We start from the raw sequence: 15,066 nt of genomic DNA, 5'->3' as shown, positions 1-15,066 counted from the left end.
GACCCTGCAGGACATTTACGAAAGAGGGAAACAAGACTGGGGTTATTAACAGGGATTTTATTTTATTTTTAAATCTCAGTGGCATGTTCTGCTTTGTTCTGCATCTTCACCTTCCCACCACTCCAGGTAACACAAGCTGGCTGATGAGCCTAGAGAACTCCCTGAGCCCGTTTTCCTCGGATATCAACAGCATGCCCCTGCAGGAGCTCTCCAACGCTCTCATGGCGGCCGAGCGCTTCAAGGAGCACCGCGACCCCACCCTGTACAAGTCCCTCTCGGTCCCTTCCTCCACCTTGCCAACGGGGACTGCCAAGCCGTACTTTCTGCAGCGCTCAAACACAGGTGAGGCAGCGCAGTGGCTGGCCCAGGAGAGGGGGTGCGAGGATGAGACCATAGCTAGCCATTCCCAGCCAAAATGCTTCATGGCAGAGCCATTCTGTTTTAGGAGAACAGGAGGCGCATGCAGTTCACCTTCCTAAAAGGAAGTCTTTAATCTAGCCTGAAGCCCAGCCACTGTTACAGCAGGCCATGTGTGGGGCTAGCAGGGGCTGATGGGAAGTGTAGTCCAAAACAGTTGGAGAGCTCCAGGTTCGGGAAAGCTGCCTTAATCAATTAGAGATAATTCCATAGAAGTTAGATCATGCTTCTTGAATAAATTATGCTGCCACATTCACACCATTCATGGAAAGCAGTATGGGGTAAGGTAAAGGTAAAGGACCCCCTGGACGGTTAAGTCCAGTCAAAGGCAACTATGGGGTGTGGCAGTCATCTCACTTTCAGGCCAAGGGAGCTGATGTTTGTCCACAGCTTTCCGAGTCTTGTGGTCAGCATGACTAAACCGCTTCTGGCACAATGGAACACTGTGACGGAAGCCAGAGGATTCTTTGAGGGAATGACTTTTTAAAAAGCGGTATTACATTTCTTTTAATGCATGCTGTGAATGTGGTCTTGCTGAAGAAATGCAGGATAGAAACATAAATACTTAGGGTTGTATCCAATGTTATCCCTATGTGGAGTAGACCTATTGAAATTCATCGGCATGACTAAAGTCGGGTTGCCATACGTCTGGATTTTCCTGGATCCCCACCCCCCCAAAAAAGCTCAGCAACTTTCCCTAAAAAAGCCTTTTGTGTCTGGATTTTTACTTCTTGAAATATGGCAAACCTAGACTAAAGATTTGTAAATTTCAATGGGTCTGTTCTGAATAACAGTTGGATCCAACTCTGAATAATCCATTTTACTTATGTGTGTATAATTCAGTCAGAGAAAGAAGCACACTGCCCATTTCACTAAACACAGCAGAATGTGTGCTTCTGCTGAGGCAGCCTTAGCCAAAGAGTGTTTTGATCAATGCATGTTTCACTCATGAGTCTAGGTCTCCTTCCAGAAGTTGTCAGGGCAGACTGGGTGGACTCTGTTAAAGCTCCCTTGTTCTGAAACAATGGTCTGCAGCAAGAAGGGGGGTTGGAGACTTCCCTTGCTGCTCAGGTCTGTGTTTATTTCAAACTCCAATGTTCTGTGCCAGAGTAGCTCAGATTCTGTAACCTGGCTAAATTATGCAAATTAGTATGCATGGTTTTCTTTTTCTTTTTGCATAATTTTTTCTGTGATCTTTTTGTGTGCGTAATTTTGTTTCTGCTCATCATGGGGAGAAAGGCACAGATCTGTGCAAGAGCCCTGATAAAACTGGGAATGTTTCCTGCAGTTGCTCTGACTTCAGCCATTGCCCCCACAAGCACATATTTACACAACCACAGGGACTAGAATCTTGTTTCTTTTTATCCTGCAGGCAGCTGCATATCCCACATCTTTTCCATTCTCCTTTGGAATTGCAGCATTGCGCACAGCTCTGCTGCAGCCCCGCCCACATGAACAGTGTCCCGCCTACTCACCTTCCAGCCCCCCCCCCCCCCGTTTCTGAGATTTAACCTGTTGCTACCCACTCACTTTCTAGCTAATCTGAATAGCCTCAAGGACAGTAAATGAGGCTGCTGGTGGGTTTGTTTCTGTTTTTAGATGGAAATATAGTTAATGCCCAGATTCTAAATATTGCGCACTGTACCACACACTCTTGGCCAACCTGGAAGGCATCAGGTTGGGGAAAACTGCTCTCCCAAATTTTACACCTGTGCAGGACAGATCTCAAGAACAGAGAACATGCATGCCTCCTGGCATTAAACATTGAAATCAATGGCCATGACTCCTGTTGGTAAATTCATTTCAGGGGGTCTACTCTGAGTAGGACTTAGTTGGAGACAACTCTAAATTCAGGTGAATTTATTATTTCGGTCACAGACCAGTTTAAATTCAAGTGTAATTGACAGCATCTAAAGTGCGGTGTAAAAAAAAAAAAAGTAGTAGTGTTCAGATGCCCATTTGCCAGGAAATTTATGATGCAAGAACCTGGGAGCTGGGAGCTTTTCTTTTTCCTGGTGCTTTAAGGCTGAACCGCTGTAGTGATGGAAGTGCTGGTGGTTTCCCCACCTCTTTGGGTTGTGTTTTAGTTTAGGGAAAGGGAGGGTTTGGGGGATAAGTGACTAATCTCATATCTCTTTTCCTGACCATACCTACCTACTTGCATAATTCGCCTCTTCTTAACCATTCCATTGTCCAGTATTCAGTGTGGGTATCTGGATGTTTCTCCCTCCCTCCTCTCATTGACTGATTTACAAAGCCCAGAACAACTTCATTCCAGGGTGCCTCAGGGACCTCCTGATCCCTTCCACCCCAGCTCAATCACTGAGATCATTGCAGGAGCATCACTGGCCATTTCCCAAGCTGGTGAAGCTCATTTGACAAGGAACTGAACCTTTCGTGCCATTGACCCAGTATTGTGCCTTTGGAGATTGTTCCAGCCTTTAAACACCTGCTGAAAACTTTCCCATTTTGCCAGGCCTTATTTGGGCAGTTAAGAATACATCTTTCCACAATAGTTAGCTGATTTCTTATTTTAACACACACACGGTTTTATGTACATTTGCTGTATGTTGCTCTGGTTTTTGTTTTATGAATTAGCGGTATATAAATACTTGTATGAATAAAAATACTAACGCAGGGCAAAGTCCACTGTAAAGTTCTCTGCAAGCCCTTTTGAAGTTCTTGCTCTTTTCATTGAGAATTGCGAAGGAGGACCATCTGCTGCATTGCACCATGTTGGATGGCTCCATCCTCGTTTGGGGCAGGGGTAGGAGCAGGAAACTCACCCTGTAACATAGCCTTTGTCAACATGGTGCCCACCAGATGTTTGGGACTATAACTCCCATCATTCCCAGCCACCATGGCTGATGAGTATTCTGGTCTAAAATGGCCGGGTAATAAATTAAAATCATCGCCATCATCCCAAGCTATGTTGCAGGGTGTGATGGGTTTTGGTGTCCTCAGCCCCCAAAAGCTCAGCCTTGACTACACCTCTTCTAAGTGCTCTCACACGTCCCTACCCTGTTATTTTCCTCCCATGTATTTTGTTGAAGCTGACTCTCTTTCTGATTATGTGTTAAAACTCGGTGCTTTAATTTTATTTATTTATTTTCTCCATAGAGTCTCTTCCTCTCTCTCTTCCTCTCCTTCCTTTTTGATGTCATTCCTCCCTTGGTTTTCCCTTCACAGTGGCCTCTTTCTCTTCCATGTACCTGACCAGTTCTCAAGAAAAGTTGCACAGGAGCATTTCCTGGGCAGGTATACTTGCATATCTTTAAAGGAGGTTTATTAAAAATAATAATAATAAAAAGAAAAGCAAGAAAGAGGAGGGAGGGGGAGCAAGTATTGACATAAAAAGAAACAAGCACTGTGATTCATAGAGGCTGCCTTTCCTCGTGCTTCCATCCACTCCTTCCATGTTTTATGTCTGTCCCTGATCTCATTGCACTCCAGGGATGGAAATTCCAGTGGGCATAAACAAGTCCAAGCCAGACATGGCCTCGGTTGGTCCATGAAAGCTCCATAATGCCTTGGTTTTGGGGTGGGTGGGGAAGCTCTTTATAGGCAGGCTGCCAAACTGCAGGGCAGGGCTGCCCAATGTGGTTGTCCACCAAATGGTGTTGGACTTCCAATTCCTACCAGCCCCAGCCAATGTCACCAGCAGCTGGGGATTATTATACCTTTATCCTGGCCTTTGGCACCTGAGATGTTTGTTTACAGGGCCCATCCTATTCCTGTGGTTGTGTTCTGTTTTAACTGTCAGATTTTAAATTGTTGTGACCCACACTGGGACCTGCTGGTGAAGGGCAGGAAATATTATTATTATTATTATTATTATTATTATTATTATTATTATTATTAGTAGTAGTAGTAGTAGTAGCATTCTAACATCTGGAGTGGACCACATTGGCTATCTCTGCTATAGAACACAGAAAGAAGGAAAGTTGCAATTCGGGTGCAGCTTAGAAACAGGAAAAACTGAAACTGCCAGTGTTTCTCCACCTTTGCCTTTTGTTCGGTTTTGAGTCTTTCACTTCCACCTCCTAACTCTTTTGTGTGTTGACCCTGCAACCCATCCACAAATAATAAGTCTATCAATCAAAATTCTATCTGAATTAAGGCAAGGAGGTTAAGAAATCTTTCAGGGGGTGTCTCTTTCTGTTGCCCACTCACGCGAAGGCTGCAATCTAGACTTTAGCCTTTGCCAGTCTTGTGCTCCTCAGATGTTTTGGGATTATTAATGCCTAACAGCCCCAGCCCAGGATAGCCAAGCTCGCTGGGGCTGATGGGAGCTGTAGTCTGAAGCAGCAGCAGCAACAACAACAGTTACATTTATATATTATCTTTATCTTCCAAGGATCTCAAAGTGGTGTATATGGTATTCCTCTACCCCATTTCATCCTTGCAACAACTCTCTGAGGTAGGTTAGGCTAAGAGATGATGACTGGCCCAAGGTCACCCAGGGAGCTTCATGGCTGAGTGGGGATTCGAACCTCGATGTCTCCAGTCAAAGTCTCAACATTCAAACCAATACACCACACATCTGGAGGGTACCAGGTTAGCAAAAGCTGCAGTCTAGAGATCCTTTTGGTTCTGCAGTGAACAGAAGCAGAAGCACAAAGCGAATCAATGCTGTTTTCGTGCAAAGGACAGAACATTATCCAACCCTCGCTTAAAAAAATAAATATTCAAGTAAAATTCTCATGTGGCATTGCTGCAGGTCACCGTTGGTTGCTATGTTGGTGAGATGCTGTTAAAATGTCCACAGGCTAAGGCAGGAGCCTCTCACTTTGAATGAATCTCGCTTTGAACGAATCTTAAAAACCTTGGTTAAAAAACAGCAGCCATTTCACTCTGAAGCATTGGAGGAAACTGGGCAGGGGTCTTCTGGCTTGGACAGTTTAGCAGATCAGCACGTTTGTTTGAGGGGTGTGTGTGTTTTGTGTGTGTGTTTACAGCTAACTCTTGAATTTCTGCTTTGAAATAACTTTTTTTTTATCTTGCAAGCTGCAATCAATATCCCCCAAGCTGCTGCAGTGGTGGTCTTGTCTTTCCTTGCTGGTTTTGTTAATTTCATTTGTGTGCCGAAAACTATGTATTTTTTAAGTTTGTTTTTTGGGGGGGTGTGCAGGGGAAAACAATCTCTGCATGTGCAATTGGCCTCTATTTATTTCTTGTCAGAATCTGCTGTGGTTCTGGAAGAAGGAAGCCCACCGGAGACGGATTTAAAAGACGCAGAGTCTCGCCTAGAATCTCAAGAGATTGAAGACTTTGAAGCTGTGTGTCCGGAGCAAGGCCTAAGCGAGGAGAAGGGGGTCAGATGCCCCGGGACGTATAGTCGGGTCAGTAAGCTCCCTTGCTTGATCTTGAGTTAAACCTGTCAGGGAGAACTTTTCATTGAGTGGAATGTCCCAGGGAGAACGTGACGTTTTTGCATAATGAGACGTTCTTGAACTTTCTTCAGATAAATATGCCTTTTGTGAGTTGAGTGTGCACACATGCATGGGGTGTAGGTTTAGCTGTTCTTGTCAAAGAGGAGTGTAGTTTCCCTGAATCGTAGAGTTGGAAGGGATCCCGGTGGTCATCTAGTCCAACCTGCTACAATTCAAAAACCTTTTTGCCTAATGTGGGGCTTGAACTGAGGACCCTGAGCTTAAGAGTTTCAGATTCATATGCAACATTCTTGACCCAACAAGGTTGCCTCCAAGTGGTTTCATTTCCTTGTTTATTGGACCAAATTCACAGAAAAATCTCTATGCGGTTTACATATAAGAACACACACACACACAAGAGAGAGAGAGAGAGAGAGAGAGAGAGAGAGAGTTGACAGAACTTTAAAACACATGTATGGGCTGCCTTGGACTGATGGGCTGTAGCCCAAAGCATGAAGAGGCTTTGGCTGAGGCTGCAGTCGAGCTTTCAGGGAAATTTTGATGTTTCTCTTCATCATCATCATCATCATCAGCTTATTTATAGCTTGAGAGACTTTGGGGTTGTATCCATTGCTGTACAAGTGGAATTCTGCTTGCACAGCAGGACTTCCTCTTCTCCTCTCTCCCATCCCCCCCTAAACGCTCCAGAGGGGAAGTCTTCTGCATGGTAACATAGGAAGCTGCCTTATACAGAGTCAGACCATTGGTCCATCTAGCTTGGTATTGTCTACACTGACTGGCAGCAGCTCTTCAAGGTTTCAGACTAGGTCCTTTCGCAGCCCTCCCTAGAGATGCCACTGATGATTGAACCTGGGACCTTCTGCAGGCAATGCAGATGCTCTGCCACTGAGCCCACAGCCCTTTCAGGAGCAGAACAGCATGTTGGATGCAATCCTAGTACAGGGAACCTCGGGCCCTTCTGACGTTGCTGAACTCTCATCAGCCCCATCAGCTAGTGTCCAAGGATGATGGGAGTTGTAGTTCAGCAATACCTGGAGGGCCCAAGGTACTTCTGTATTAGAGCTTGGCAGCTGGTGGCCTCCTGGACACACCATCCAGTTGCCAAACTTCCCTCTGTCTTCCTTTTTTCACTGGGCTGCTTGGGAAATAGAAACAGGGTTGAGGGTGGTCATCCCCTCTCCTCTATCAAGGGTGCATTCTTCTCCACATACTTCAGGCAGGGCTGCCATATAATCCTAGAATTGTAGAGTGGGAGGTGACCCTGGGGGTCATCTGGTCCAACCCCATGACATGCAGGAATCTCAGCCGAAGCATCCATGGCAGATAGCCATCCAACCTCTGCTCGAAAACCTCCAAAGAAGGAGAGTCCACAACCTCCCGAGGGAGACCATTCCATTGTCAAACAGCTCTTCCTGTCCGAAAGCGCTTACTGATGTTTAACTGGAACCTCCTTTCTTGTAACTTGAATCCTGCAGAAAAGGTCTAGCTTCCCAGTGCCTGCTTGGCCAGATGGGTTGCTGTCAAGGGTCATCTTCTCTCAGGTTACCTTTCACTGACCACGTCTTCACCTCCCTTCTCCCCTCCCTCTGCCCCTGGCTTTGTAGTCCTCGTCGACATCCAGTCAAGAAGAGAAAGTTCTGAAACCAGATGATTTGGCCCCCATGGGCATCCCCATCGAAAGAGCCCGGAACTTGGAAGACAGCCGTGAGTTTGAGGCACTCTCTTTCCAGCCTTCCCAGCCCCTCAGCAAGTCCAGCTCGTCTCCGGAGCTTCAGACCCTCCAGGAAGTCCTCAAGGACGCCGGCAGCGAAGAGCCGTCTGGGAAGCTGAGCAGTGACGGGAAGTCCAAATCTCAGTCGGGACACTTGGAAGGGGAGGCAGCCGGGAGCTGGCTGGGCAGAGGGGAAGATGACCGCCCCCCTGGGGCGCCCAGGGTGGGCGGCAGTGCCCCTGTCTCTTCTCCGCGCTCCCCAACGGGCCACCGCCCCCGAGGGTACACGATCTCTGATTCAGCACCCTCGAGGAGGGGCAAGAGGATTGAGAGAGACCCCTTCAAAGGCCGCGCAACAGCTTCCAATGCGGAGAAAGTGCCAGGAATCAACCCAAGGTGAGTGAATTGTGCATGTGAAGAGGCTGGATCAGACAAGGGAGTACTCTTTCATTTTTCTTCCTGACCACATCAAAGACAGATTCGGTGTCCAGATCAGTGGGTCTCAAACATTTTTGGGCCTCCACCTCCTTGGTCCCATAAACGAAAACCCTAGTGCCCCCTGCCCTCAGGGATGTAGTGTGTTGGGGAGGTGGGGCTTAAGGGGCCATGACCCCAGGCATGTTTTTCTAAAGGGGCGTGACCAGGCACCCCCATGATGGGCTCCCTCATCAGAGCCTGGCTCCAGTGCACAAGAGAGCTGCAGAGACTCGTGCCCAACACCACCAGCCACAACTCCATTCCCGGGTCAAAGCTGTCCCTGGGACAGAGAGAGGAGAGTGACTTGCCAGGTATTAAGCCCTGCTTCTCAGTGTCCTGGGAGCTTTTGGCTGGCTAGTGTTTGAAGCAGAAGGCTGGCGTTGATGTGCCTTTTCACTTGATCCCACCACATCGTGTCTGAATTTGTCCAGTTGCTTTTGGCAGGGCTCACTTGTACGCTTGGCTATTGCTGTTTGTAGAGGTGGAGAGTTCTACATGCTAAGATTGAGCCAAAACCTTTAGAGATAATAGAATTAAATCTATTTTAATGTTTTCTCCTTAGCTTTGTGTTCCTGCAGTTGTATCACTCTCCTTTCTTTGGTGATGAATCCAACAAGCCCCTCCTGTTGCCAAATGAGGTAGGTTTGAGCATGTCATTTAGGTAGGTTTGAGCATGCTCTGTTTGCCAACCCCACATACCCTCTAACCCCTTTGCTAACCCCCATACCTGGCCAGCCCCTCCTCCCTTTTCATAAAAGATGCCAAAGTGGCTTTGACCATGCATGCCATTCTAAAGCTTTCCTCATTTATTTTTTTATTCTTAGACGTTTGAGAGATCAGTTCAGCTGCTGGATCAGATCCCCCCCTACGATACCCACAAGATTGCAGTACTATATGTTGGGGAAGGGCAGGTAAGGGCTGTGGGCATCAGCTTCCTGGATTTTTTTTGGCAGAAGGTGCTCAGGGATAAGCTGTTCCCTTCAGGAAACTGTTCCCTTCTGCTGCCTGCGAAGCTTGGGGGACCCTGGGTGCAAAAGGGCCTCCTCGGTGGTGGCCCCCTCATCTCTGGAATGGCCTCCCCTCTAAGGTGCATTGGGCACTGAGATTGTTAGGAGGTGAAGACGCACCACTTTGCCCAAATCTTTGGGAGGGAGGTGAGCATTATTATAAGTCCCTTGGTTTGAAATGTTCCTCTTGTTAAATTATTTGACATTGGTTATTTTAATCATTCTTATGCATATGTGATTTTGGGTTTTATTGTATTCTGCTTTAATCATGTTAGTATCTTTTGCGCTGAGACTATTTGCTGAAGGATGGATTAAAAATACTGCAAATATGTCTTCTAAAAGTCAGATAGTTGTTTATTTCCTTGACATCTGACAGGAGGGCGTTCCACAGGGCGCTACTACCATGAAGGCCCTCTGCCTGGTTCCCTGTAACCTCACTTCTTGCAGTGAGAGAACTGCCAGAACCACATTGTAAAATGGCCTTGCAGAGGATCCATTTTGTAGAGGGACAAAAGAAGCTTCCTTACATGGAGTCAGACCCTTGGTCTGCCTAGCTCAGCATTGCCAATACGGACTCTCCAGGGTTTCAGGTCGGGGTCTTTCCCAGCCCTGGGCCAGCCTTCTGCATTCAAAGCAGATGCTCTACCACTGAGCTACGGCCCTTCCACATCCTAAAAAGGCCCCAGGTTTTTCTCTAGGTAAAATAATGTGGAACCCTCGAGCCTGTTGTCCACACAGCTGCTCTCGTGGTTTTGTCTCCACCCCAGAGCAATAACGAGCTCGCCATCCTTTCCAACGAGCACGGCTCCTACAGGTACACAGAGTTCCTGACCGGCTTGGGAACGCTCATTGAGCTGAAAGACTGCCAGCCAGACAAGATTTACCTTGGTGGCTTGGATGTGTGCGGGGAGGACGGGCTATTTACCTACTGCTGGCACGATGACATCATGCAAGGTAGGCCTGAGTGAGGGAGTGTCTCTGGGTTGAGGCTGGGTAGCCTTTGTGCCCTTGTTCTTTCAGGGATAGCGCTTCCCACTTTGCGGAGGGCTCTCTCATAATTGGCCCAATGCAATTTGAAACCTAGTTTGTGCAGTGTGTAAGTTGAATGCCCCCCACTGTGAAGAATAGCGGGCCTGAGGGTGCCTTTAAGGGCAGCAGAGAGGGCAGTTGATGGGTTTGCCCCAGGGGGCAACAGTCCCCCCCCCCAAGTCCCCTGTGTAAGCCCCATTGAGGCTCTTTTTTTTACTTTCAGCATTGCTGCTCATACACTAAACAGACCTTCAACGGGGTGTTTTGGGATTCCAGCTCCCATCAGGACAGCTGTGCTCCCTTCTGCCCTGGCTGGGCCTGGTGGGAGTTCTCATCCAAAACATCTGGAGGTCACCAGGTCGGGGAAGGCATATGAAACGTTTCCTCCTCCTGTGGCTTGAGACTCTGAACTGCATGTAGCCTTCCTTCCTCCCTCCCTCCTTTCCGTAGCCATTTTCCACATTGCGACTTTGATGCCCACCAAAGACCTGGACAAGTACCGCTGCGACAAGAAACGTCATCTGGGGAACGACTTTGTGTCCATCATTTACAACAATTCAGGGGAAGACTTCAAGCTGGGGACCATCAAGGTAAGGAAATGTGCCTCTGCTGAGTGGCTTGGGCCTGACAGATGGGCAGTTTGGTTCTGGGATGGATTTTTACGCCCGGAGATCATGTGGTGGATAGGAGCAAGGTTTTCCTGCAAGAATCACAGCTCTGGGATAAATGCCATGTCTCCTGTTCCCAAACTCAGAGGATTCAGGGGTGCTCCAAGCATTTCCCTTTGCCCTCACGGCCATGAGCCTCGAGTTTGGCTTGTGTCTGAGAAAACTGCTCCATTGTTTGGCACCGGACGAGATGGCCAGACTCTTCCTACTTTCTAAACTCCTTCCTTTCCATTCCCAACTGCCAGTCGCTACACATCTCAGTCTTAACTGGGAACATCTGAGAACCTCAGTATCCTTCAACCTGGAAACTAAACCCTGCCTGCAGCCTGTAGGATCTTCCTCCAGGAATATCAAAGTGTATTCTGTAATGAGCTTTTCACAGTAAACTGACTTGGGCTGATTAGGGGAATGAAAGCTGTTAAGGCCCAAACCCTTCAGCCTGATGGAACTCAAGACAGGCTTGCTTTGTCCTACCCTTGCTAAGGTGGCTGCAAGGGAAGAGAGAGTTCCCCTGCCTGTAAGAGACGTCTCAGGCCTAGGCATTGCCCCTGGGCCTCGCTGTCTCTCTCCCTGCCATACACCCTAATGTTCTTCCCTCTCCAGGGCCAATTCAACTTTGTGCACGTCATCATCAAGCCGCTGGATTACAACTGTAACCTGCTCACTCTGCAGTGCCGGAAAGGTAGGCCCAGGCCTCTCTCTTCTTTTCCCCACTAGAGTTTGCAAAGGGTGTTACCTCCAGAGATTTCCACTGGCCTGGCTGTCTCAGAGCCTTGGGAAGGATTTTAGCTTCTGTCTTGGGTGCGCAGGGGATGAAACAGGATGTACAATTTCAGAAATAAAATTCTTAATGTTAATTTTAATTTTTTGGCTTTTATTCCTGGACATCTAAAAGCCATGTTTTCAGAGGTATAGGGAGGAAAAAGGTGTAAAGAGACAAGTTTGTGGAAATGATGAATTCTTCAGGGACGCAATCTCTTACCTGACAGAATGCCTGGTTTGAATAATTATTTCAACTGTGTGATGTATTTTATTGTTTTATGTATTTTGTTCCTGCAATGGCTTCGGCTACACAAACAAATAATATTCATACAATTTGTAGAGTTATGGACTGAGGATGCTGCAGTCTCCCTCTCTTTCTCTCTCTGGTCTGTAGATATGGAAGGGCTTATCGACACCAGTGTGATGAAGATCGTTTCCGATAAAAACTTGGCTTTTGTCGCCCGCCAGATGGCTCTGCACGCCAACGTGAGTGCTCTTGTGGGAGCTGGTAACAGATCATCTTTCATTTGAACTTGGCAACTCAGCCTTTGGCATCCTGTTGCCCTCCAGCTGCTTTGGGCTACAGATCCCCTTGACCAGAGCCAGCACAGTCGCAGGAAGCCGGGGCTGATGAGAGTCCAGAAGGCCTGGAGGGAATCTGGTTGGCAAAGGTCCTGTCTCTCCAGCCTTGCTGGCTGATGGGAGCCATCATTCAAAATGGCTCGGAGGGGGTGCCAGGTTGACAACTGACGGCTGCACTTGGATGGCGCCTTAAACCAGCCTGCCTGAGTTGACCCTCCTCTTTGCTTCCCACTGTTTCCCTTAGATGGCTTCTCAGGTCCATCACAGCCGCTCCAACCCCACAGACACGTACCCGTCTAAGTGGATTGCCCGCCTGCGGCACATCAAGAGACTCCGGCACAGGGTAACACTGCCTTTTCTCTCTCTTAGTATATTCCCTCGAGTTTCTTTTTCTTGTGGCATGTGACTCTTTCCCCTCTAACTTTAACACACACACCCCATCCCCAATACAGGGGTAATAATCACAGAATTGTAGAGTTGGAAGGGACTCAGGGGTCATCTAGTCTAACCCCCTGCAATGCAGGAAACTTTTTGCCCAACGTGGGGCTCAAACCCCTGACCCTGAGATTAAGACTCTCATGCTTTGTCAACTGAGCTTTCCTAGGAGTTGTTTGGAAAATACCAGCTGGTCTCTTTGTAATAATAATAATAATAATAATAATAATAATAATAATAATAATAATAATTTTATTTATACCCCGCCCTCCCCAGCCAAGGCCGGGCTCAGGGCGGCTAACAACCAATAATAAAAACAAGTTGAATGAATACAACTTAAAAACAAGATTAAAATACAACATTAAAACATTAAAATGCAGCCTCATCACAGGAGGAAATAGGAAAAAAGAAAGAGGGGGAGGGAATCAAATTGACTCCAAGCCAAAGGCCAGGCGGTACAACTCTGTCTTACAGGCCCTGCGGAAAGAAATCAGATCCTGCGGGGCCCTGGTCTCATGAGACAGAGCGTTGCACCAGGCCAGAGCCAGTGTTGAAAAAGCCCTGGCTCTGGTTGAGGCTAATGTAACTTCCTTAGTGCCTGGGACCTCTAGGGTGTTGCTATTTATGGACCTTAAGGTCCTCCGTGGGGCATACCAGGAGAGGCGGTCCCGTAGCTACAATGGTCTTAGGCCCTGTAAAGACTTCTGAAAGCACTGAAAATAAAAGGGTTGGGGTTTTTTTAAGGACTTGAAATACGTTCTCTACTTTCCCTTCTTTCAGATCAGAGAAGAGACTCAGTACCAGGCTTCTGGTTTCCCCAGCATGCACCCTCCCGCCCCAGCCAAAGCGTCTGCCCACCTTCCTCAGGACCCAGCTCCCACCTACGAAACGGGACAGAGGAAGCGCCTCATCTCCTCGGTGGACGACTTCACGGAGTTTGTGTAGCGTCGGAACGTGTCCTGCATCAACTTGTCCGGTGGGCAAAGCCTTCTTGTTTCCCCCACCCATCCAGCTGCTGCGGAGAGGAGATTCCATGTTGGCGACACTCGGAGACGGGTTTCCCCGATCCAGGACACACCACTGCCGCTCTGGTGGCTCATGCTCCCTTTGAAAGCTGCTGGTCCACAGTCCTGTCAGGCTGCCATTCTCCAGAGAGGAAGGTGGAGGTGTCTTGGACTGCCATTGCTGTCGTGCGTTTTTTAAACTAACACTTTGAGGATGCGCTGCTATGAGTGAATGGAGGCAGATCCTAAGACACACAAGATTCTCGTTGAAGGGATGGAAGAAAAGGTGTCTCAGTAGCCTGACATGAACTCCCCAGCAGCGCCATGAATGTTCCTGGCTGGATGAGTCCCAGGCCCCGTGTGCATGCGTTTTTGCCTCCAGCTCATGGTGAGGAGGCCTGGGGGTTAGTGACTTCGTTTTTCTTTTCCCAGAGGATAATGGCGGTATGGATTTTGCTGCTGGCGAGTGGTCTTTCCTGAACAGTTGTTCTTTGCAGCAGGTCAAGATGCCAAACACTGAGCTTGCGCAGAAACAATTTGGCCGTGCCCAGAGTAAAGAGACACTTTGGGCTGATTTCGCTCTAATCTATTCGCTGCAGAGTTGGGGAGGGAAGAGGAGCACGTTGGCCTTGAAAAAGGAGATCCCTGGCTTTTCCTTTTTAAATTGTCCCTCGCTGGAAGAAATTTAACCTCTTCCTTTCCTTTGCTGGGACGAGCTTTTATTGCCATTGAGGCCGTGGGCTGTGTCGGCCTTTGCCAAACTGGCGCCCTCCGGTTGTTTTGGATTGCAACTCCCTCTAGCCCCCCAGCCAACATGTGCTGTGAGTTGTAGCCCAAAACATCTCCAAGGCTTTCTGGTCATTGCTTAGAGGAAGACCAGCCTTCCCCATCCTGGTGCCCTCTAGATGTGACTGGGAGTACAGTTGGCATGGCCACTGCGGTCGGGCTGATGTTATAGTCCAGCGACACCTGGAAGATGCCAGGTTGAGGAAGTCTGACCTGGGCGCCACTTGATTTGCGGCGGTGCTGCAGTAGAAGAAGCATGGGAGTTTGCCCTGTGGGATGTTCTGCTGACTTTTGCTGCCATCCTTCTGTGGTCACTGGCGCTCCCTTCAGGACTGCAGGCGGGCTTTCACAGGACTAAACCCAAGGGCCAGCAATGATGTGAAGGTTTGATTTGTAGCTAGTCTTCCTTGGAAATAGCAAATGGTACAGAAGGTAAAGCCTTCCTTTACTGGGATTTTAAAAGGGGGGTCACCTAAAGATGACTGGATGTCACTTTCCTTTGTATCCATCTTGTTTGGCAAATGTCTTACAACACACTTAATGAAATAAAGTGTTTCTTTGACAACCAGATTTCCAGTTGACATCTTGCACCATTTGTAGCATTCTCCTTCCAGTGTGATTAAATGTTGGATCACCTCTATATATATGCTTCCTGACACTCTCAAAGGACTCTTTAAGATGTTCTGTATGCTTTGTAATTCTGTCTTTAATATGCTTTCCACCAGTTTCCCTGTAAGAAATGTTAAGCTAAATTTTTTAATAGTTGGTGATACACTGGCCACTTTATGGTCTTTG

General features: G+C 47.8%; 1 protein-coding gene across 6 annotated transcripts in view; it reads left to right on the top strand.

Annotated features, from left to right (window-relative positions):
* The window catches only part of TSC2 (TSC complex subunit 2), a 45,176-nt gene extending 30,335 nt beyond the window's left edge, over positions 1-14,841 (top strand). For 5 of the 6 annotated variants that reach the window (XM_082199420.1, XM_082199418.1, XM_082199417.1 and 2 more), the window contains 12 exons: positions 127-342; positions 3,607-3,675; positions 5,599-5,759; positions 7,415-7,917; positions 8,561-8,636; positions 8,823-8,909; positions 9,773-9,959; positions 10,485-10,624; positions 11,306-11,384; positions 11,859-11,950; positions 12,291-12,389; positions 13,262-14,841. In XM_082199420.1, the coding sequence (XP_082055546.1) occupies positions 127-342; positions 3,607-3,675; positions 5,599-5,759; positions 7,415-7,917; positions 8,561-8,636; positions 8,823-8,909; positions 9,773-9,959; positions 10,485-10,624; positions 11,306-11,384; positions 11,859-11,950; positions 12,291-12,389; positions 13,262-13,426 (1,874 nt within the window). In that variant the 3' untranslated portion in view covers positions 13,427-14,841. The remainder of the gene's footprint in view (positions 1-126; positions 343-3,606; positions 3,676-5,598; positions 5,760-7,414; positions 7,918-8,560; positions 8,637-8,822; positions 8,910-9,772; positions 9,960-10,484; positions 10,625-11,305; positions 11,385-11,858; positions 11,951-12,290; positions 12,390-13,261) is intronic. The other variant, XM_082199419.1, reaches the window with a different exon arrangement.
* The last annotated feature ends 225 nt before the right edge of the window (positions 14,842-15,066 follow it).

This window comes from Podarcis vaucheri (assembly GCF_965113315.1).
Source record: "Podarcis vaucheri genome assembly, chromosome: 14".
Lineage (NCBI taxonomy): Eukaryota > Metazoa > Chordata > Lepidosauria > Squamata > Lacertidae > Podarcis > Podarcis vaucheri.
This window is presented reverse-complemented; position numbering and strand designations above follow the sequence as displayed.